Below are 21,513 nucleotides of genomic sequence, written 5' to 3' on the forward strand. Positions count from 1 at the left end.
CTCGTACCTGTGGAGAGGGGTTATTTTTCATAATAAGATCGCGCGTCCTCCGATTCTGGTAATATATGATTAGGTCGATATTCTTGGTGTCGTCAGTCGGGGATACATTATCGGAAATAATTTTCTTAATGGCGTCCTCTTCTTCACGGTAATGGGAACTCATGAAGGCTTTGTAGTACAGCTTGATATTATCCTGGGGGCGGGGCTGCGGGCTCTCAATACCGTACCATTTCTCCAGGTACGGGTAGTGAGAGCCCGCAGCCCCGCCCCCAGGATAATATCAAGCTGTACTACAAAGCCTTCATGAGTTCCCATTACCGTGAAGAAGAGGACGCCATTAAGAAAATTATTTCCGATAATGTATCCCCGACTGACGACACCAAGAATATCGACCTAATCATATATTACCAGAATCGGAGGACGCGCGATCTTATTATGAAAAATAACCCCTCTCCACAGGTACGAGAACCCCTGAAGCAGACGCATGTAGTGTACCAATATACTGCCCAGTCCGCGAATGCAGCGGCGCCTACGTAGGTATGACTACCATGCGACTGTCGAAGAGACTCTCGTGCCACGCCCAAGAGGGGGCTATAAAGAATCACGCCCGCACCAAACATCACGAGGCCATCTCCCGAGATGTCATCATAAAGAACACGAAGATCATCGGGAAGGCCCCTGATGCCCGTCGGTTGCGCCTGCTGGAGGCGCTACTCATCCAGCAAATAAAACCTACTCTGAATACGACGCAGGAAGAATTTCTCCTTCCTACGAGTATGAAGACCTGCCACCAACAATGACACCACCGATCATGACAACTCTATGGATGACAACGCCCCCGAACGAAGTACTCCTGCAGCCGATGGAAATCAAAGTAGCCGTGACGTCCCACAGCGTAGCGCAACGCCCATCAATGTTACAGCGCCGCTTAGGAGGTCCAGGCGGCTGCAGGATATGCTGCAACGCAACCATCGGCCCGAAAGAAAGTGGCTTGAGACCTGGCCTCAGGCAGCCAATGAAAACAAGACTCACCGCCACCAGCCAATCCCAGGAGACAAGCATGGGGCAGACCCCCTGCTGTCAACCACAGATATAAGGAGGACGGACACCGCACCAATAATAATAATAATAATAACAATAAAAATAATTATAATTATAATTATTATTATTATTATTATTATTATTATTATTATTATTATTATTATTATTATTATTATTATTATTATTATTATTATTATCATTTGGGGAAAACTATTGCGAGAGTATATATAATATTCTAAGGGGTCCACAATAATAAAAAATGTTGCGAGTCCGTGTATCATTTTTAAAAACTTTACAAAAAGCTTTCGAACCCTTCCCTGGGTTCATCTTCAATCCAAATGAACAATTAAGTACACCAGGTACTGAGGTGAATTTAAAAAACAAACATGAGTCGTCACCTGGTCCATAAATGAGCTAACGACCAGTTATTCACTATCTCCAACAACCTTGTTCGTTTTTTAAATTCACCTCAGTATATGGTGTACCTAATTGTCCATTTGGATTGAAGATGAAACCAGGGAAGGTTTCGAAAGCTTTCTGTAAAGTTTTTAAAAATTATACACGGACTCGCAACATTTTTTATTATTGTGGACCCCTTAGAATATTATCATTATTATTATTAACTGGAATTTGATGAAAAAAATGTATTAATATTTATTATATTATAAAAAAACACTAACTTTAGTAGCCTTTCATTATTATTTTTCCTTTACATATTCATAAAGAATAAAGCAAAAGCTAATCTTTCACAAAGTCATTAGCCATAAGTGAAGAAAACAGTTAAGCAGCGAGAAACATATGAAATACAATACGTAACATACGGTTATAAACAACCAAAAAGAATAATAAACAACTATTCAAGTAAATGGGTTATAAACAACCAAAAAGAATAATAAACAATTATTCAAGTAAATGGAAATTGGGAAAAAGCAAAAATAAGAAAATCAATCTACATGAAAAATTGGCTTTAAAAGTAGCCTGTACTAAACACGCCAAAAGCTGATAGGAAAAATGGTCGTAGCTTTACAAAGCAAGAAAATAATATCAGGAATGCAGTTCATCAGTGCTACTGCATCGATAAACATTAATTCCCACAATTGCCATCTTAAAATTACACGTAATTGGAAAACTTTACGAAACAAGGAACAGACGACTAATAAGCTATGGAAATTACAAGAAAAGAAAAATGTTATGTCTGTTTAGCATGCACCTATGTGTAGCGTTTCGGACTACTTTCCATATAAGCAAAGATTGAGGTCCATACGGAGTCTCGGGCTATCTAGCATCTCTCCACGTACAGAATGGAACTGACATTGGACGAGATGTACATGATGGCTGCGGCTGTACCTGTTACATCAGCGTTTCTTCATTGTGCCTTAAACCGAATCTTAAAGCGTCTTCCTTATAAGAAATATTGTAAAACTTGAAGCCGGTATTCAAGGATGTTTTAGGAAACATTGGAAAATATGAATTCAACCTATTGCAGCTTTCAATCTAGAATATATTATCGTAATCTAATTTAAATGTTGAACGTCTTCGCTCTATGGATATAATAAATCAATCATTTGAAAAACATCACTTCAATTTCTTGCACATTTCAATCTCGCACTAACTAAATAACATTAATTTATCTTCACATATTCCTGACTTTGAGACAAAACAGATAACATTTACTTATGATTTCTTACTTTTTGATTCTGTAACATAGTAGAAATAAACTTACATTCCCTTGGTATTCCATTAGAGGACAAGAACTTATGTTTAACGCCAACTTGAATTTTCACTTAAGGTAAGGTTGCTCAGTCTTTATCTTTCGTTCCTCCACATTTACTAAAGTAGATCACATCACCCGTGCATATGATGTCTAAGCCAGACCCTACGACGCTCTTTATTGGCTGTTAATAAGCCAATGACAGGGCAGGAAACTCTCGGTCTCTCTCGAGAGAGTTCATACAGGAGGGTGTATGCTCCACTTCTCCTGAGGAATGCTTTTGAAAGACGCATCCCTCAGGAGAGGCGGAACATACATCCTGCCTATGTGAACTCTTGAGAGAGACAGGGTTTCCAGCCCTGTGATTGGCTTATCAACAGCCAATCAGGAGCGTCGTAAGGGACTGGCCTAGACATCAAATGCACGGCTAATGTGAATCTCCTATAGCTCTGGAATCCCTCCCTGCTTCTAGTTTTCTCGGTGACTATAACCTGCCCTTTTACGAGGGGCGGGTACATCATTTACTTTTAGGGTGAAAGGACAAACCGTTCCTTCCTCTTTTTTTTCCCTTTTCATCAGGCTTGTATAGACAAGGGCACAGGTTGCCTGTTCAGTCGATGGTCACATTAAAAATATATTCATTCATACTTTAAAGACCTTGCAAAATTAATAACAATAATATAACTATTGGAGATGATATATTCATCAACATTGATGTCGAGAGAAGACCCACAGGAAATGATACATTTAGCAACATAGTGTGACCGACTTTAGAGACGTTGTTTGCAACTTTAGAGACGTTGTTTGCAGGAGACGACGAAGACGATTTGGGAAAAGCCACATAACATAACAGCCAGAGCTAGTTTCAGTTTTCTGTAAAAGAAAACTATTGAGATTTTAGAAACTACTGAGTAGAGGGATAAAAATGGGTATGTTGATCATCCACACTCTAATCATCAAACTTACTAAATTGCATCTCTCTAGCCTCAGTGTTTTTTATTTTATTTAAGGCTAAAGTTAGGTGCCAATAACACAGGCCACTACAAGACTGTGGCTGAAAGTTTCTTGGGCCGCGGTTGAGTTTCATGGCCTGTGGCTGAGAGTTCCATACGACATTATACGCTGTACAGAATACTCGATTTCTTCGGCGCATTTTTTACTTGTTTACTGTTAGAAATGTGATTCGGCCGAAACACTTTACGCTTTGGCTGGTGTCTATGATTTAACGAGAGGCCGAAGGGATGGGCAACCAAATGTCCTACTCAAGCCAAAACATATATGAGAAGTAAAGTCTTTAGGAGTAGTAGAAACGAAGGAGGAAAGAAAGGGGCAGGTGTGTCCAAAATAAGTGAGAAACAACCTCTCATACTTGAAACTTACGAAAGACTTTCACAGAATGGTGGTAAGTGAATGGATATTGCCGATGCATTTCTAATTTCGGTGACGAAAAGCTACGAGAGTAAACAATTACTTAAAGAAGTCTATTTTCCTCAATTCTCAATGACAGACGAAGAGGCCTTTTACGACTTGATACAAGTTACGAGACTAAAGGCAGTAATATTAATAGACAGCACATTCTCAATTTCTAAATGTCGGCTGAACAAAATCATTGCTTAGTATTCTAAATAGGTTCATAAGGTTGTAAAACCCTGTTGAAGACAGTCAGGCTCAACCTTGCGTCAAATACATTTCTTCAACACAAGCATAATGGCAGTTGATGTCTGCCAAAATTAAAACCATCCCGTGCCACTTAACTTCCCCTAACAGCAAAACCCTCTAACGTATAAACTAAAATTACACTTGTGTGCTTATTTTGTCTTTAACGCATAAAGACAACTAAAAATAGACAAATCAAAACCATGTACCTGCAATTCAACCTCTCCAACGATTCACACTTCAAGAAAAAGAAGGAAAAGCCGCTGTCAAAATTAAATTGATACGTGTGCCAATCAACCCGCCACTAACCCCTTCCTCAGACCACCAAGGGGGACCCCTCCTCACCAAACAGACAAGGAAGTGCGGGCCAAGCAGGCAGGCACTCACTCACTACTCGAGTCGAGCGAACACTGCTAAAAACATCTCGGGCAATCTCTGAGCGAACTATAAATCACGATCCGCCCTTTTATTTTCGTTGGCCGACGGCCCATAATCTTGAGTTTTGGGAGCGAGAGCTCACAAGAAATGGCATATTTTAAGAGTTAGGAGCACAGTCACTGTAAAAAAAAAAGGGGGGGTCCTATACAGAAAGAACCCAGTCGTTGACTACGCATATCTACAACCTGAGGAGCGAAGCCACAGCGAGAGAGAGAGAGAAAAAAACGTCTTTGCACAGAAAGAACAAAGTCATTGAAATAGTGTGTGGACAGAAATCCTTTGTCCGAGAGTCACCTGATGTTAAACGTGCCATTTGCCAGTAGACAATGCCATGCCTGTTGAATGAATGCTATCTGTTCGTATATACTATTATGAGTTATCAGAGGAACTGTTTAATGTAACTGAGGACAAGCGTTTCTGTCATCATTCTCTTAAGAGTTGTTCTTTTCTTTCACGTAAAGGTATTCAAATGGGTAGAAGCTTGGTAAATAAGTTAATTACGATTTTTAATTTTTCCATATATCTATGCCAGTGATGAATAAACAACACCAATAATAATAATAATAATAATAATAATAATAATATTTTTTTGGCGAGTATTATGCATGGTAGTATAAGAAGCAACTGAATCGGAACGAGATCATGCGCTAACACAAGGCCGAGTAACTAGCGTTATTGCCTCATGAAAGGTAGTCAACTTGGAAGACATCGGGCACCTAAAGTGCCGTACCTGACCCTAAAATTTAGGTCATCCCTGGCAGCTAATCTTCATATTAGGGCATGGAATGCATACCACAGATATAAATTACCCGAATTTCATGAGAATGATATCAGTGGTAATCAAGAGAATACAGGGTTCTGTTTTACTGCGTTACATTGAGGCCATTAAAGCATCAATAGCAGGAAGAGTTTGAAGATGATAAATAATAATAATAATAAAAATAATAATTGGTAAACCAGGCTTCAAGGCATAGCCTACTAAATTGCATGGGTATTGTAAATAAATTACTGTCATTACATAGAGGCGTTATGGAAAAGTAGTTGTTTTAAGGTTATTCAAATTTACCAATAAGGTATCGGGGTCTCATAACAATGGCATCCCACAAGCCTGACATCAGGCAGCAACCATGGCTAAAACTCACAAACACTATATATATATATATATATATATATATATATATATATATATACTATATATATATATAGTATATGTATGTATGTATAGATATAGATATATATATATTACATACATACATACATACATACATACATACTACATACACACACACACACTATAAATATATATATATATATATTTATATATATATATATATATATATCATATATATTATACTATATACTCACAGACAAATATAGCCGCCATTTTCATACTTTAACCGCTTATCAGCTGTGTCGAGCCTATCAATACCAGTGTGTCACACACACACACACACACACTATAGCTTCTTAGATGTTGACGAGGCCCTGTTCAAAACCTCTTTCACATCATCTTCCCAGCCCTTACCAACTCTTACTCTCTTCCTTTTCTCTAATACTTAAAACTGCACAATCTTTTCACCAAACCAATGATACCCATTCTTTGAACAAGACCAAACCATATCTCTAAACCACTGATCCATCCTTTCACTTAGGGAAATCTTTTTGATCACTTCTATACATCACATTTCTTCAAAGTTCGTCGAAAATGAATAAGGCTACAATTGGCTCGGCCGGAACCATCACTCCTTCAAAGAACAAGCTGTTTATTTCTTAACAATAAAAATTTAAACCAATAACGGTGTAGGAATTTTTTTTACCTTTAACGGCAAAGCGGTACGATAGATGGTTGGACCGACAGAAAATTAAGAGGGGCAGTAGTTCACTGGCTTTCAGGTGCGTTTATTTTGTAGTCCGATATGAGCAAACATCATAGCTGTAAGTATACGTCCTTCAACTGTATCAGTTATGGCAAACATATAGCGGTACTGTCACCGTGGATACAATACATTTTCATTACGGTTGTTCGCTGCATATAATGCAGAGAAGGAGCCAATGGGCTATGAATTTCTCTGAAAAGGTTGGTGATAATCTCTTTGAAGGTTTCCCTTTAACATATAGTATGCGACAATTCTGGCACTCAGTGGAAGGATTTGTTGAGAATTCTTTCCTGTGTTTCGCCGCAAAAAAAAACAACCAATGGCGACGACTACTATGGGGAGATGAATGGCCAACTGCTTCCTCCGATGGCTGACATCGCTACTTTTACCATCGCTTCCTGAGCCATCGGTGCTGGTAATAGACAATGAGCCATACCATACCATGCTAACAGAGGATCGTCATTGCCCCACATCTGCAATATCTTATAAATGATTATTGTCGGCAATTCAAAACGTAAAAAGCCATATCGTAGTACACTCTTCCATTCATAAGTTTGAGACAAACGAGTGTTCGGGGCTTCTTTCCGAAATCTTTAGCTAAGCCAAGGACAGGTGTTTGGATATCGTTGAATTGAATTGGGACCTATGAGGTCATTCAGCGCTGAAACGGAAATTGACAGTATAAGGTTTGAAAGGTGTAACAGGAGGAAAACCTCAATGCAGTTGCACTGTGAAATAATTGTTAAGAGAGGGTGGAAAGTAAGATGGAAGAAAGAGAATATGAAAGGAGTTACAGTAAAAGGAACGAAAGTGGTTGCAGCTGGGGGCCGAAGGCACGCTGCAAAGAACCTGAAGTAATGCCTACAGTGCACCGCAGAGGTGCACTGACGGCACTAACCCCCTACGGGGATGTCCGGATATCTCCAACGACTGAGGAAATTGAAAAAGTTCAAGAGTAAATAGCTTAATCAATAAATTCTGGTACTTCATTATATTGCCCAAATTTATCGGAGGGTTTAAAACATGCTGTGCCAAAATATCAAGAAGATACAACTGATATTGAAAAAGATATTCAAGAAAACCTGTGCGACAACGGGTTTGAAACGGTTAGTAATCCTGAATAACTTAGCCTAATTTACATAACCAAGCATAAATATCCGTTCTCCAATAATTGAGTCGAACTCTTTTTCAAGGGAGGTGTAAAGAAAAATTAACAGCTTCAGATATGCAAGAGGAATGAAGCATCGACATGATTGATTACAACGTAGATACTCAATACACTCGAGGACAAAAAAAAAAAAAAAAAAAAATCCGTGCTGGAAAAAGGGGTAACATTTTTTTTTTTTTTTAGCCATAAGACATTCCTTGTATTTCTGCTTACTAGACAGGGAGAGGTGCTTTTTGAACTGAAATGCAAGTATTATTTATACTAATATTTTATGATGAAAAACCTTCGAAAAACGAATCATTCTGATGCAGAAGAGACCAGATACACCATTTTAAGAAAAAACAAACAAATAAATAAATGATATTAAAAAAAGGTGTCCAGGTAATTCAATGACAATGAAGACATAACTGATTTTTCATTTTACGAAGATTAATCATGTCAATATTCTAGCAAAATAACAGAAAACCACAGAGGGGGCCTTAGACTGAGTGAGTCTTTGGAATAAAAACTTGGCAAAAACCTGTATGCATATATATATATATATATATATATATATATATATATATATATATATATATATATATGTGTGTGTGTGTGTGTGTGTGTGTGTATGTAAGTATATAGAAATGCGTGTACGTACGTGTGTATTTATTTATAGGTGCATATATATATATATATATATATATATATATATATATATATATGTATATGTATATATATAGTATATATATATATATATATATATATATATATGTGTGTGTGTGTGTGTGTGTGTGTGTGTGTATTTATAAAACTTTTATGTTTAATTACTTTACTTGAATTTCAACAATCTAAACCTGGTTCCCTTCATTTACTATAAACATCTAAAACCATGGTTCTTACTTTGTAATACATATCGTAAAAGAATTATTAGAATAAAATGATACAGTCAACTGACGGAGAATACCAAGAAGTTAAAGGATACACACTAATAAAAGCTTGATCAAACTAAACATACACAAAAATAAAATACGAAATACGATAGATTATATCAACCCATTATCAAACAATAATAAAAAAAAATACGTGGCACATAATAATCGAATCACTTATAGTGAATATGTCAAAAATATTCAAAATTATTCTGTGTTACGCGTAATTGATAATTATCCTGCTGAATTGAACACTATTCTTAAATTAAACGTTTGAGTAATAACCACTATACACGAATCAGTCTAATGGGATACTCAACTCAAAGAGTTTCAAAAGGTGTATGATTCACAACTCAGGAACCTGTTAAAGTAAACAAAAGACAGACTAACTGAGTTTTATCGAACGGACAGATTAAAACATCTATTAGACTCGCTGGAAGACGAGAGAGATAATAATAACTAATAAAAAGGGCTCGGAACAAACGAAGCAATGTCGTCGACTCGAACAGAAATAACTCAAAGAAAACACTCGAGGGATCAGTCACCCCGAAGCCATTAAGGAAAAGAAGCACAAAAAACCGCTAACCCTAATAGACACTAAATAGACGTTAAATAATGATAAATCAACTACAAAATTGAAGGTTATTAACACAGGTCTAAGAGAGATGAACGAAAATCAATGAAGACCGACACTATTAAAAGAGATTTGGGTCTCATTCCAACCTCACCAAACGGGATAAAGGAAGAAAATGCTCTTCACCTCGAAAATAGTCACCTGTTTTCATTTAAACACACTTTATTTTATCTAAATTGAAAGACCGATAAAAGAAATCATGAGGAAACTTGCAGTAAGATAAAACCTCTCGTAACGACGAACCGAACACCAGAGAAAAGAAATAAAAGATCTCAAGGCCGTTTGGAAGGAACTCGTAAAATGACCACAAAAGAAGCCTCGTCATTTCTATAAAAAAAAAAATTGAACCTGAAATAACTGAATGGCACAACAAAACATATTAAACGAAGCATTCACGTCAACATAGGGCTCAATTAGCTGAAAGAATATGATTTAAAGATTCAAAGGATATAAAATGATCAAAAAAAGGGGCTCAAAAGCGGTTGAGAACCCATTAAACGAAGACACAAAAGGCGCCCCGCCGTCCCCTAATAGACACACACATCAGAAATAAGAAGGCGGGTCACTCCGATAAGGGAAGCACCCGACGCTCCTAAACATTCTGAAAATACGTCGCAGGATACTCGTGACGACACGAGAGCATTGAAGGATGGCTCGCAGGATAAGAGAGCATTGAAGGATGCACGTCTTCAAAGATGGGGTTGTAGAGAGGGAGTCCTACCATAATACAACCCTTATTTTCAGGACGACGATTGCTGGGAACCATCTCCGCTTTAGTCTTTCAAGCCTTAATAGGTGCTGCTACTTGGATGAGGACGTCCCTCGAGGGGAAGGAGAGGCTTAAGGTTTTAGTCATCTGGGTACCCCCCCCCTCCCCCCCTTTTTTTTTTGGTAGGCGAGAGAGAGAGAGAGAGAGAGAGAGAGAAGAGAGAGAGAGAGAGAGAGAGAGAGAGACGAAAAATTATGGCTAACTATATACAATAGAGAAATACTGAGACATGCAGGAAGTATTGAGTGAAAACGAAATATATATACATACACACATATATATATTATATATTAATATATATATATATATATATATATATAAGAGAGGTAAAGTAAAAAACAAAAAAAAATCCGAAAAAACTCTATTGATCTACAATTTGCAAGAGACGAATTAAAGAGTGTAGTGAGAATAAAAATGAGACAGGCACATGGACAGAGAGAAATAAAAATAGAAAGCTGGATACGTGCGAACATCACGTTTAAATACGATTCGTCGTATATGCTCTTTCAATAGATATTTAATGGCATTCTCGTCTCATGTAGCAATTAAGACCAATACAATGTCGCATACAGACCCTCTCAGCTTGCACATAGATGATACCAATGATAGAAGACATCTAAAGAGAAATTATTTAATTTTCTTCACCAAAAAGGACCCTTCTTGAAAAAAGTAGAACTACAACAAGGAAAAATGCAATGGAGGCGGCCTCCTTTATATTTCCTACAGTAAAGATAAATTCCCATCGGCAAAAGAGAACATGCACGAAGAAATCAAATAAGAAACAGGGAGAGGCTGCGGGAAGCACCGTTCTCATTCAGTAAAGATGAACCTTTCACTAGATATATCAGAGAGTGCATCAGCTGTCTTTCATGCAACCCAAGTACATCCCTCGGGCCAGCTGACGTGGTGACACACAAGGACGAAATCCATGTTGCCGGCTGCCCCGGGGTAGTACCGGGCAGTTGACGCGCCCAACAAAATGCCCTTTCAGTCTTAGCCACCACAAGTAAACAGATGAACAACTGATTCATAGAATATTTTTATGTCATTCAACGGTATTTAATAAAAAAAAAACTTTGTGATACCGAAAAGAGAATCCCGTAGGCAGACTTGTAACACAGGCAAAGCCTACACATTCGTTCATTAGTAAGCTTTGGGATTCTCTGCCTGCTCCCGTTTTCCCCTACTCTTAATCCTCAAGAAACGGTATTATCTTTCCCTTAGGAATTAGGCCCCCGTCCTATTTCCTTCCTTCCTTATTTAAAGTTAAAGTCGGGACATGGCTACCTGAAACATGTTACCAATCCCAACGGTTCCTGAATTGGTCACTACTTGAAAGGGTGACCGACAAGAAATGCCAGATTCCGGTAGGGCAGGTCATGGGAATAGCAACCTCATCCCAGAAAATTAGTTGAGGATAAGAAAGGCGCGGCATCTAAAGTCATCTCCTGCAAGAAGAAATGGCTGAAAGGTACGTAAATATGAACACCACTATATATGCATGCATATACATATATATATATTATATATTATATATATATATATGATATTTATCACATCACATTGATTCCATATAAAGTCCATTCGAGAGCTACAAATGTCCTTTATTAATACTCATATTTCGCTCTACCTCGGAATTGATATATTTTCATATAATGTACGCCGAAGGGGGGAACTTTTTTATTTGTTGATTACAATTAATTCGTACCCCCATGGGATTCGAAACCACCGTCCAGAATGGACGGGGAAACGAAATCAAGGATCCTGGATTTTCGTTCGCCCGTCCTTCCCTGGAGCGGTGGTTCGATCCCATGGGGGTACGAAATTATTATCAACTAAAAAAATTCCCCCTCGGTACATATATGAAAATCTATCAATTCCGAGGTAGAGCGATATGATATTAAAGGGACATTTGTAGCTCGAAATGATATATATATATATATATATATATATATATATATATATATATGATATATATATATATAAAAAATAATTAATCACATCACCGTGATTCATATAAATCATTCGAGCTGCAAATGTCCTTTAATACCTAATTCGCTCTAACCTCGGAATTTGTATATTTTCATATATGTACCGAAGGGAATTTTTAGTTGATAATAATTTCGTCCCCTCATGGATCGAACCACCGTCCAGTGGTCGGGAACGAAATCAGGACAGTGACGTTATCAATTCGGCCAACAAAAAGGTGTTATTGTTTAGTGAAGGAACCAGCCTTTTTATGAGTAACGACTCTAAGGTGGTTAAGTGATCTTTTTATATATATATATATATATATATATATATATATATATATATATATATATATATATATATATGTATATATATATACTACACACATATAATATATATACATATATATATAATGTATTATATATATTATACATACATACTACATACACATCATACATACATACATACGTACATATAATATATATATATATATATATATATATATATATATATATATATATATATATATACACACACACACACACAAGTTGATTCTTGCTGTATTGAGATTCTACAGAAAAATGGAAAATTCATCATAAATCAATATATATATATATATATATATATATATATATATATATATATATACATATATATATATATATACGTATATATATGTGTGTGTGTGTGTGTGTGTGTGTGTGTGTGTGTGTTTCACACCCACCTTATACTCTTACCTCATGAGAACTACAGAAAACAGGTGTAAGGTGTTGTAGAAAATGTTATCATAAAGCGCATATCCGCTGGCCGTGGGTCTATCTGGGTGACACCTTTTATGCGCTAACATGTCTGGTCCTTCATGAAACACATGTCGAAGTGTTGGGAAATTCATCTTAAAATGCACTTCCGGACACCAATGGCATCGCTTGATAATTCTGGCACTTCAGTGAACAGGTGTAACAATAAATAGAAATTGAAGGTAGTGTCACATGAACACTTTACTGGCACTTTTATCGTCTAGACGCCAACCTCCCTTCAAAGCAGCCAATGTTCACTGCAGACGCAGAGTCGTGAATGCTCCTATTTGGGTCTTTACACGATGTGCGTGACTTCAACTTTGCACTAATAATGAAGCGATATTGTCTAAGTGGTGCAAAATTGGACAGTGAAACTTTACGAAATGCCTGAAACTGTGCTGGTGCATCAGGATTTGAAATTATTATTATTATTATTATTATTATTATCATTATTATTATCATCATAGTTTTCCGTGTCGAAAATTATGATAATAGTTGCAGGTCCACAATAATATAGCATGTGAGATTGGAAGGCCTTTAATAAATATTAATAGCCATCGAACCTTGTGCTAGGCTCATCCTAGGATGAACATATCATAAGGTTCGAAAGCTATTAATAATCATTATAGGTCTTCCACTCGCACATGCTATATTATTGTGGACCTGCAACAATTATTATTATTATCATTATTATTATTACTCATAAATTGGAAATATTCTGATAGAAGAAGCCGGAAGGTTATCAACAAGAAAAAAAAAAAAAAAAAAAAGGGCACAAGGAAAGAGAAAGGTCTATTAAGAGAAACATACTATAGGCAATTAATAGAACTGAATCAAAATATGTGTTGATAAATGAATAAAAGTCCTAAATAACAACTACCAGCAACTCTAAATACACAAATAAAACATAAAACTATATATAAATAAACGAACATGATGACTGCCAATGTTTCGTCCTTCAATGTACTATTCACACAAAACAGATTTCAGTTTATCAGAATTAAAATCTAACAAGACACCTAAAGATATACGCTTCATTAAAGATGATTCACTTACCTTGCACACTTCTCTTAATGACTAGCAAGTAAAAACACGTTACATGAATGAATTACATTAGGCAACTGAGAAAAAACAGCTCTCTGGCAAACATACAGCTAATAAAAGCAGCGTTTATTACGAAGACTCCATGAAATTTCCCAAACAAATAGTTACATTCTACTTAAAGGTAACATAAAAAGAATGTCAGACCATGCATATATGTACTCACCGAAATGGAGTCGTCGCACTGGACATTTGCTCTGCTAGGGTCGTTGAAGACCTTGAGCTCCTGGAGGGCGCCCTGCAGGAGGAATAACCACACGTGGGTGAGAAACAGCAAGAAAAATCGCCTCGAGAGGTACACTGCATCCATGATTAGCTAGATGATTCCCTACTTTGCTTTCTGATGAAGATTCCCAAGATTTTTCACTCCGCAATTTCCTCGATTTCACTCTTGGTCTGGTTTCAATTCATATGTACCAAGAGAAGTTATTGTACTCTCTGATATCTTAGATTTTTTCAGTTTCCGCCCAAATTTATATTTATAAATTTCCGTGAAAATTTCAAGATGTCTGGCTCTTCTTTCCTAAAACTTCCCTCTAGCAGAGATTAACCTTCCATTTGCATTTGTATTTTAAACGCCTCAACTAAGATTGCTTTCTTGACATCCACATTTCTCAGTAAATCTTTCTCATTTCAAAATCTAATTAAACTCTAAATCATATTTTTCATGCTCCATAAAATATATATTGAGATCCCCATTGATTAAAAACTCATTCATGATAGCATTTGATCACAGTGAAGAAGTTCACGTTAGACGTTTCTTCGAACAAAATGAGGTGAAAAAGTCGAATGGTTTTGGTCGCTGGCAATGTCGAAATATCGAAAGTCGCTTTTTTCAGTCATACTGAAAATATGTCAAATTTCAAATCAAACAAAGGATAAAACTTTTTAAAAATCTAATGGTTGATGTTAAATCTCCTGGAAGCTCTTATAAAACAGAAAGAACTTGTCAAAGCTGCTATTTAAAAGTTCAGGGTCACTCAGAAGTCAACTTTTCCAAAAATAAATATCTAGTAGTCAACAACAAAAATTATGTATAGCACTTTCACTTCAAAATCTCATTAATCTTAAAGAAAAAAAAAACAGCTTCAACTGCAGAATGAAATAAACTCAGACGAATCATAATTTTTAGAATATTTCATTAAAAAATTTAATTATTTTGTCATATTTTCTTGCAACACTTCAGACTCTAAGAGCGACATTCAGCCGAGGCAGGAGAGCAAGCAAGGTTAACTCGAGTCACCGGAGTTATTTTTGAAAGATGAAAAGATCGGACAGGAGTATCGTGAGGCTCGGCGCGCGTGAGGGTGTGCAAGAGAAGGGCGAGACGTACACCCAAACTCGACCACCTCTCAAACAACACTGAGCGGGTAGCCAGCCACTGAGCCACTCATCCTAGCCAGCTGACTAGCAGTTGATCTTACACTACTCACAGCAGAAATCTCTCTCTCTCTCTCTCTCTCTCTCTCTCTCTCTCTCTCTCAGCAACAATAATCTCAAATACTCCGCTTCTCTGTATCACACATTAACAGAAAGCAGCCGTTCTCACTCTCACACAAACATAGAAGCAGGAACCTCTCTCTCTCTCTCTCTCTCTCTCTCTCTCTCTCTCTCTCTCTCTCTCTCTCTCTCTCTCCAACAGACATCAGACTCTCAGCTACAGAAAAAAAAGTCTCTTTCTCTCTCTCTCTATCATGCACATAACATTAATCTATCCATCTATCTCTAAAATTTACACAGCAACAAAAATCTCTGTGTCTCTCGTTCCCTCTCTCTCCCTTTGCAACAAAACCATCTTTCGTACACAAAGAAACATTTATCAGCCTCTAATATTTCTCTTTCTCTCGGCAACTGAGATTTCTATTTCTCTGTATCTGAAACTGATATCATATCACTCCTTCACCCTTCTCTCACAGCACAGTGGTACTACTGCATCCATCTTTAAAAGTAGTGCCCAGGACTCTGATTTCAAATGGACGAGAAGGGAAATATGGGCTCCATCTCACAACCCAACAAGACTTTGTGGACGTTAACAATGAGTTAGATACCTAGTTGTTAGTCATCTACTGTGGGTCACCACAAAGGTGGAGAGAAAGCGAGAGAAAGATGGAGAGCACTAGACATTTGTACTCACTACTTCGTCAAAGTCTATGCTCTTAAAATGGGAGAGCCTCGACGAGGTAATCTCATCCAACCGAGGTAGAATTATTATTGTGAACTTCTAAGGATATTCATGCACACATGGACACAAAACAACAAAACTTAACGTCTTTCTCCCTCACCAACGTCAGTGATAATGCCGTCCCCCGCCCTTCTCTCTCACACACACGAATACAAGCACAGCAATAAATCTCCCCCTCTGTTAATGTCGGAACGCCAGTTTAATAAATAAATAAATCAAACCTCAACAAAAATCAAGTCTCTAACCCCGCCCCCTCTTTCTCTGTCGTGACCTCATCAAGTCTAGCGGGTGTCTGGCTACTACTATACTACTCTTGGCCCAGAGTCAAGGAATCGCTCAGTACTCGGTAGCTCGCTCAGCGAGCCGACTGGCAAAACAGGAATGACTTAAATATCCTATCTTGAAAATCATAGGCGTAACTGCTGTGGGGCAAGGGGCGGGGGCACGTGCCCCCCCCCCCCCCCCCCCCCCCCCCCCCCCCCCACCCCCCCCCCCCCCCCCCCCCCCCCCCCCCCCCCCCCCCCCCCCCCATTTGAAACTGCTGCCCTTCCTGGTGGCCGCCCCATTTTGATTACATGAAGCTTGTAGTAGAAGCCTAAAATTATTATGATTATTATTATTATTATTATTATTGCTGGTATAGCTGGTATAACGTGACGTTTCGACCTTCTCGTAGGTCATCTTCTGACGAGTCGGTTGAAGAGACTGTAGCAAGAAAGTTTGCGGAACGGTATAATTATAGCGGCTCGGACCTAGAGTTGCATTCTCATTGGTCGGGCCGGTCTTGGGCGAAGCCGTGGATCTCGCCTCGAAGGTCTCGGGGATTCTCTCGTGCGAGCGCCTATTATTATTATTATTATTATTATTTTAAAACAACCTTAATATCTTTTCATATGACTTAAAAAAAAGAATGAGTCTTATAATTTGTGCATGCCCCCAGGCGCCCCTCCCCCGCCCCCTCCCCATTAATAGACTCCTAGTTACGCTTATGCGTTGAATATTTAACAATTGTTGTTGATAGTGGCAGTTCGGTAATGACCGAAGGTGGCTTTTATTTTTTTTAATATTTGTAACTTTTCCTTGTTTTTATTTCATTATTCCGCAATCGCCTGAAAAGGAAACCAGTTGGTCTTGAAACTGTATTGAATTTTTTGAACGTTTTTAATATATTTCTCAAATACGACGGGATTTTATTTATTTATTACATGCAAATTACGGGTATCATAGATCATGCTAATTATGAATACTATGGCTGTTATCACCATCTTCTGAGCGGTGATGCTAAATGGTGACAGAACTATCATGAAGAAAACAAAATAGTGCTACTAATAAATCTGATAATAATATTGCTACTGATAATGACGATGATGCTGATGGTGTTGAAGATAAAACTCTAACAGTTTTATTACGAATACAACCAGTTAATAAAATGGATAAACGAAAACAGTTTTAATTTATTCTAAAATTTATCTTACCAGAAGTACTTTGCTTACGTGCCTCTTTAACTAAACGAAGAATTATAGTTAACAAATTGTACCATTTAAAACTTTGAAAATATTTACAATATATGTAAACGGAAACTCCCCACAGGGTTTCATCTCATTCGTCGCTTCGTGAAGCCAAATCAGTTCATTATTGTTGCTGCAATAATATTTTCAAAGAGGCCGCTCGATTCAAGAACATCGCCAAGACTTAAAGTGATGTATTATTACTTATAGGGCAGACGACGGAAGTTCCAATACTCTTGTCTAGTTTTTAACAAGCCAAAGATAGAAGGACAACTGCACAGCAGCGAATAATCGGCCAATACTATATTTAAATGTATATCCCAGGCCAGTAAGTATTTCAGTAGCAAAGGTCATCGACGCCTCAGTAAATTAAAAGAATGATGAAAGATAAGGTGAAGTAAGTAGAAACTTTAAGGACACTGAACTGAACCACTTGAAGATAAACAACCTTCCCTCTACAGTAATGGCTGTACACTAGAGGCTTCTTTGTCGTTCAAAATAATGAAAGCTTTTTATTGCTACTTGTTTCTCTCTCATGTCGCTTTGTTGGTCCGCCTCTCTCTCTCTCTCTCTCTCTCTCTCTCTCTCTCTCTCTCTCTCTCTCTCTCTCTCTCTCGTCTCTCTCCTCTCGTCATCTCTCCTCTCTCTCCTCCTCTCTCTCATACTGGGATACGCTCTTATGTCGAAGCAATAGTTTCTTAGTCATTGTGGAGAACATGTTTAATATTTTTCTGTCTTTTATTTTTTCTTTATTTTTATTTATTTATTTATTTATTTATCTATTTATTGTTCTTATAATAGCATAAACTTGGGACGTAATCTTTCTTTGGTTATTTAGTTCTTTAATATACCTTCAATTATTTTACTTGCCATGCTTGTGTCTTTGTTATAGTTATAGTATTTGATACCTTTCAACATATAATAATAATAATAATATAATAATAATAATAATAATAATAATAATAATAATTGAAAAAGAAACCCACAAATTCAATTTGTAACTTGTTTACTTCTAAGTATTTACAATAAGTTTTACTCCACACTCGAGTACTTTCAGGGCCCTTCTGTGGCCCATTCTCAAGAGATGTTTGGGATGTTAGCCTTGACCCAGGCTAACATCCCAAACATCTCTTGAGAATGGGCCACAGAAGGGCCTGAAAGTACTCGAGTGTGGAGTAAAACTTAATGTAAATACTTAGAAGTAAACAAGTTACAAATTGAATTTGTGGGTTTCTTTTTCAATCGTCAGAAGAAAACTGAAAGAAGTTTTTGTTTGGTTCAATAATAATAATAATAATAATAATAATAAAATCGTTGGTTATAGTATCATGATACTATAACCAACGATCTTATTATTATTATTATTATTATTATTATTATTATGATTATTATTATTATTATTATTATTATTATGCCTTTAACACATATTTTATCATCTTTATAATTGTTCTGTTTTTCCCTGTAAAAGTGTCACTAAATTTTCATTTTATATTCAATCTCTCTCTCTCTCATAGGCAGACCATAGAATAAAGCAAAAAAAAAAAAAATAATAATAACCAAACCCGCACGCAATCGAAAGCGAATCGTTACTTTTGAGAACTTCTAAAGGGCGCTCCAGAGACACTAATCAACTCGAATTCTAGCTAAGGACAACTCAGGACGAGAAACTGTCCACGACCAGTGACTTGCATTCCACGGATACTCAAAACTCCGAACTCTCCTTCCTCAATCGATTTATTTCCCGAGACCCCACAAGGCACCGCTTGTTTGCACAGTCACCACGCAAATACGCACAATGAAGCACCTGTTGAGAGTCTGTCAAATGCCCACCAGCCTCCCCCTCAGTCTTCTCTCTCCCTCTCACACACAGACATACGTATATACACATATACACGAACAGTTCTCTTTCTCTCTATAAGTTGCATCATGCAATATCTCTCCTCTCTCTCTATACAGTACAACGAATCATTACCAATATATCAATGAATACTATATATCTGCAGGAATGGCGGCTGCCGAGAAACATGTGTTGTTGAATTCATTTTAGGTAACTAAAAGAAAATCAAACGATGAAGCATATTACTTCCGTATTATGTTAATCAAAGCTATTTTTAGTTATCTTTAATATTATCACTAATATACTTATTACCCGCCATTTTCCATTATTGTCAATACGGATACAGGTGTCTATCACATAATATAGTATTGTCCTCTGAAAAGACTTTTTTTTCCCGATGAGCTGAAATCACAGAACGACGAAGTTTTACTAGAAGATTTTTTAAGTGCCGTTTGTATTAGTTACAAGCTAACCTCTATCTATACAGTGCTGCTGAAAAGTTGGTTTTTAATCCCTTGCAGAATAAACACGGGCTTCTTCACATCATTTACAAATTCAATTAGATACCTACTATGTCCCTTTAGCTCTAACTGGTTATATCTATGAAACCTTTACGATGAATGATGCCCTGTTGTTTCTATTGAATTAATAAGTGCTGCCTTTGGACCGGTTCTCAACGGTATATATATTACCTAAAACTTAATAACTTAAGACTGTCCAGGTTTATTTTACTTTGCTTAGGCACATCTAGCGTTGTTATGGAACCTTAGTTGTTGCTATTTTATAACAGCAATGTGATTGATGGCCTATAGAATAATATCTATATTACAGTAAGCAGATAATGCTACTTGTTGGTGCTACCTTAATAGAAATTTGGAATGGATCAGTATGCACTGTGTTCAGTAGGTATCTAGACTGTCCAGGAATGATATGTGATGGCCCTGTACCTGAGGAAATATCGCCTTTCTGTGTATTGGATGTTGACGCTAAAGTTATTAAGAGGCCCCAGAACTACAGAAGTAACGTATGTCTGTTAATTTATGTTTCCTATTTATTTGTCACATACTGTTACTTATGGATTGATGTGTTTCTGGGTATAGGAAAGTAGGAAGAAGGATTCAAACCGAGATTGGTGGGTTAAGCAATGAAAAGTGTTGCCAAAAGGAGAGAGATTATTTCAGGAGAGCACAAAATAAGTCGTGCACAATGTAGAAAACATGTGTGTAGACAATACAATAATGATAGTGAAGAAAACTGTAGAGACTGACAAACTGAAAATGTTTGTCAGAAGAGAAATTCTAGAGTTAATGGAAGCCACAATGAAGGCATTCCAGTCTCCATCTTCATTTTGGTTTCCATTTACTGGATAGATTGAGAAACAAAACACCACAATATCTAAAAACCAAAAGAGTGCAAGACTGAGGTTAAATAAGAAAGTAAATAAGTGTGTGTGTGTGTGTGTGTGTGTAGCGGCTATACTATGGAAATTTGCTGCACTAATATTTACAGCTACATATTATATATATACATATATATGTATATATAAAATATACATACACACACACACACACACACACACACACACACATATATATATATATATATATATAGAAAACTTGCCTCTATATAGAAAACTTGCCTCTCAGCCACATTTCTATTTTTTTCAATAGCCTGTAAGCTTCTGCTAATGAATATTCACATCGCATTGACACCACCCCGACTCGTTAATCTAAAGCTCTCACTGAGGATAAGCCATATCAACAACACCATATGGTTCGTTCTCTCTCTCTCTCTCTCTCTCTCCTTCTCTCTCTCTCGCCTCTCCCCTCTCTTCACTCTCCTCTCCTCTCTCTCTCTCTCTCTCTCTCTGTATGTCAATGTCTGTCTGTCTGTCTCTCTCCCTTTGTTAATT

At 37.1% G+C, this 21,513-nt stretch overlaps 1 protein-coding gene across 14 annotated transcripts in view; it reads right to left on the reverse strand.

Moving 5' to 3' along the window:
- LOC135210876 (collagen alpha-1(I) chain-like) overlaps nucleotides 1-21,513 on the reverse strand; it is an 891,724-nt gene that overhangs the window by 280,634 nt on the left and 589,577 nt on the right. For 11 of the 14 annotated variants that reach the window (XM_064243791.1, XM_064243789.1, XM_064243790.1 and 8 more), the window contains one exon: nucleotides 14,241-14,312. In XM_064243791.1, coding sequence (XP_064099861.1) covers nucleotides 14,241-14,312 — 72 coding nt within the window. Of the gene's footprint in view, nucleotides 1-14,240; nucleotides 14,919-15,317; nucleotides 15,457-21,513 lie in introns of those variants that run through there. The other 3 variants (XM_064243800.1, XM_064243798.1, XM_064243799.1) reach the window with 2 other exon arrangements.

Source organism: Macrobrachium nipponense, chromosome 4 (assembly GCF_015104395.2).
Source record: "Macrobrachium nipponense isolate FS-2020 chromosome 4, ASM1510439v2, whole genome shotgun sequence".
NCBI classification, from domain to species: domain Eukaryota; kingdom Metazoa; phylum Arthropoda; class Malacostraca; order Decapoda; family Palaemonidae; genus Macrobrachium; species Macrobrachium nipponense.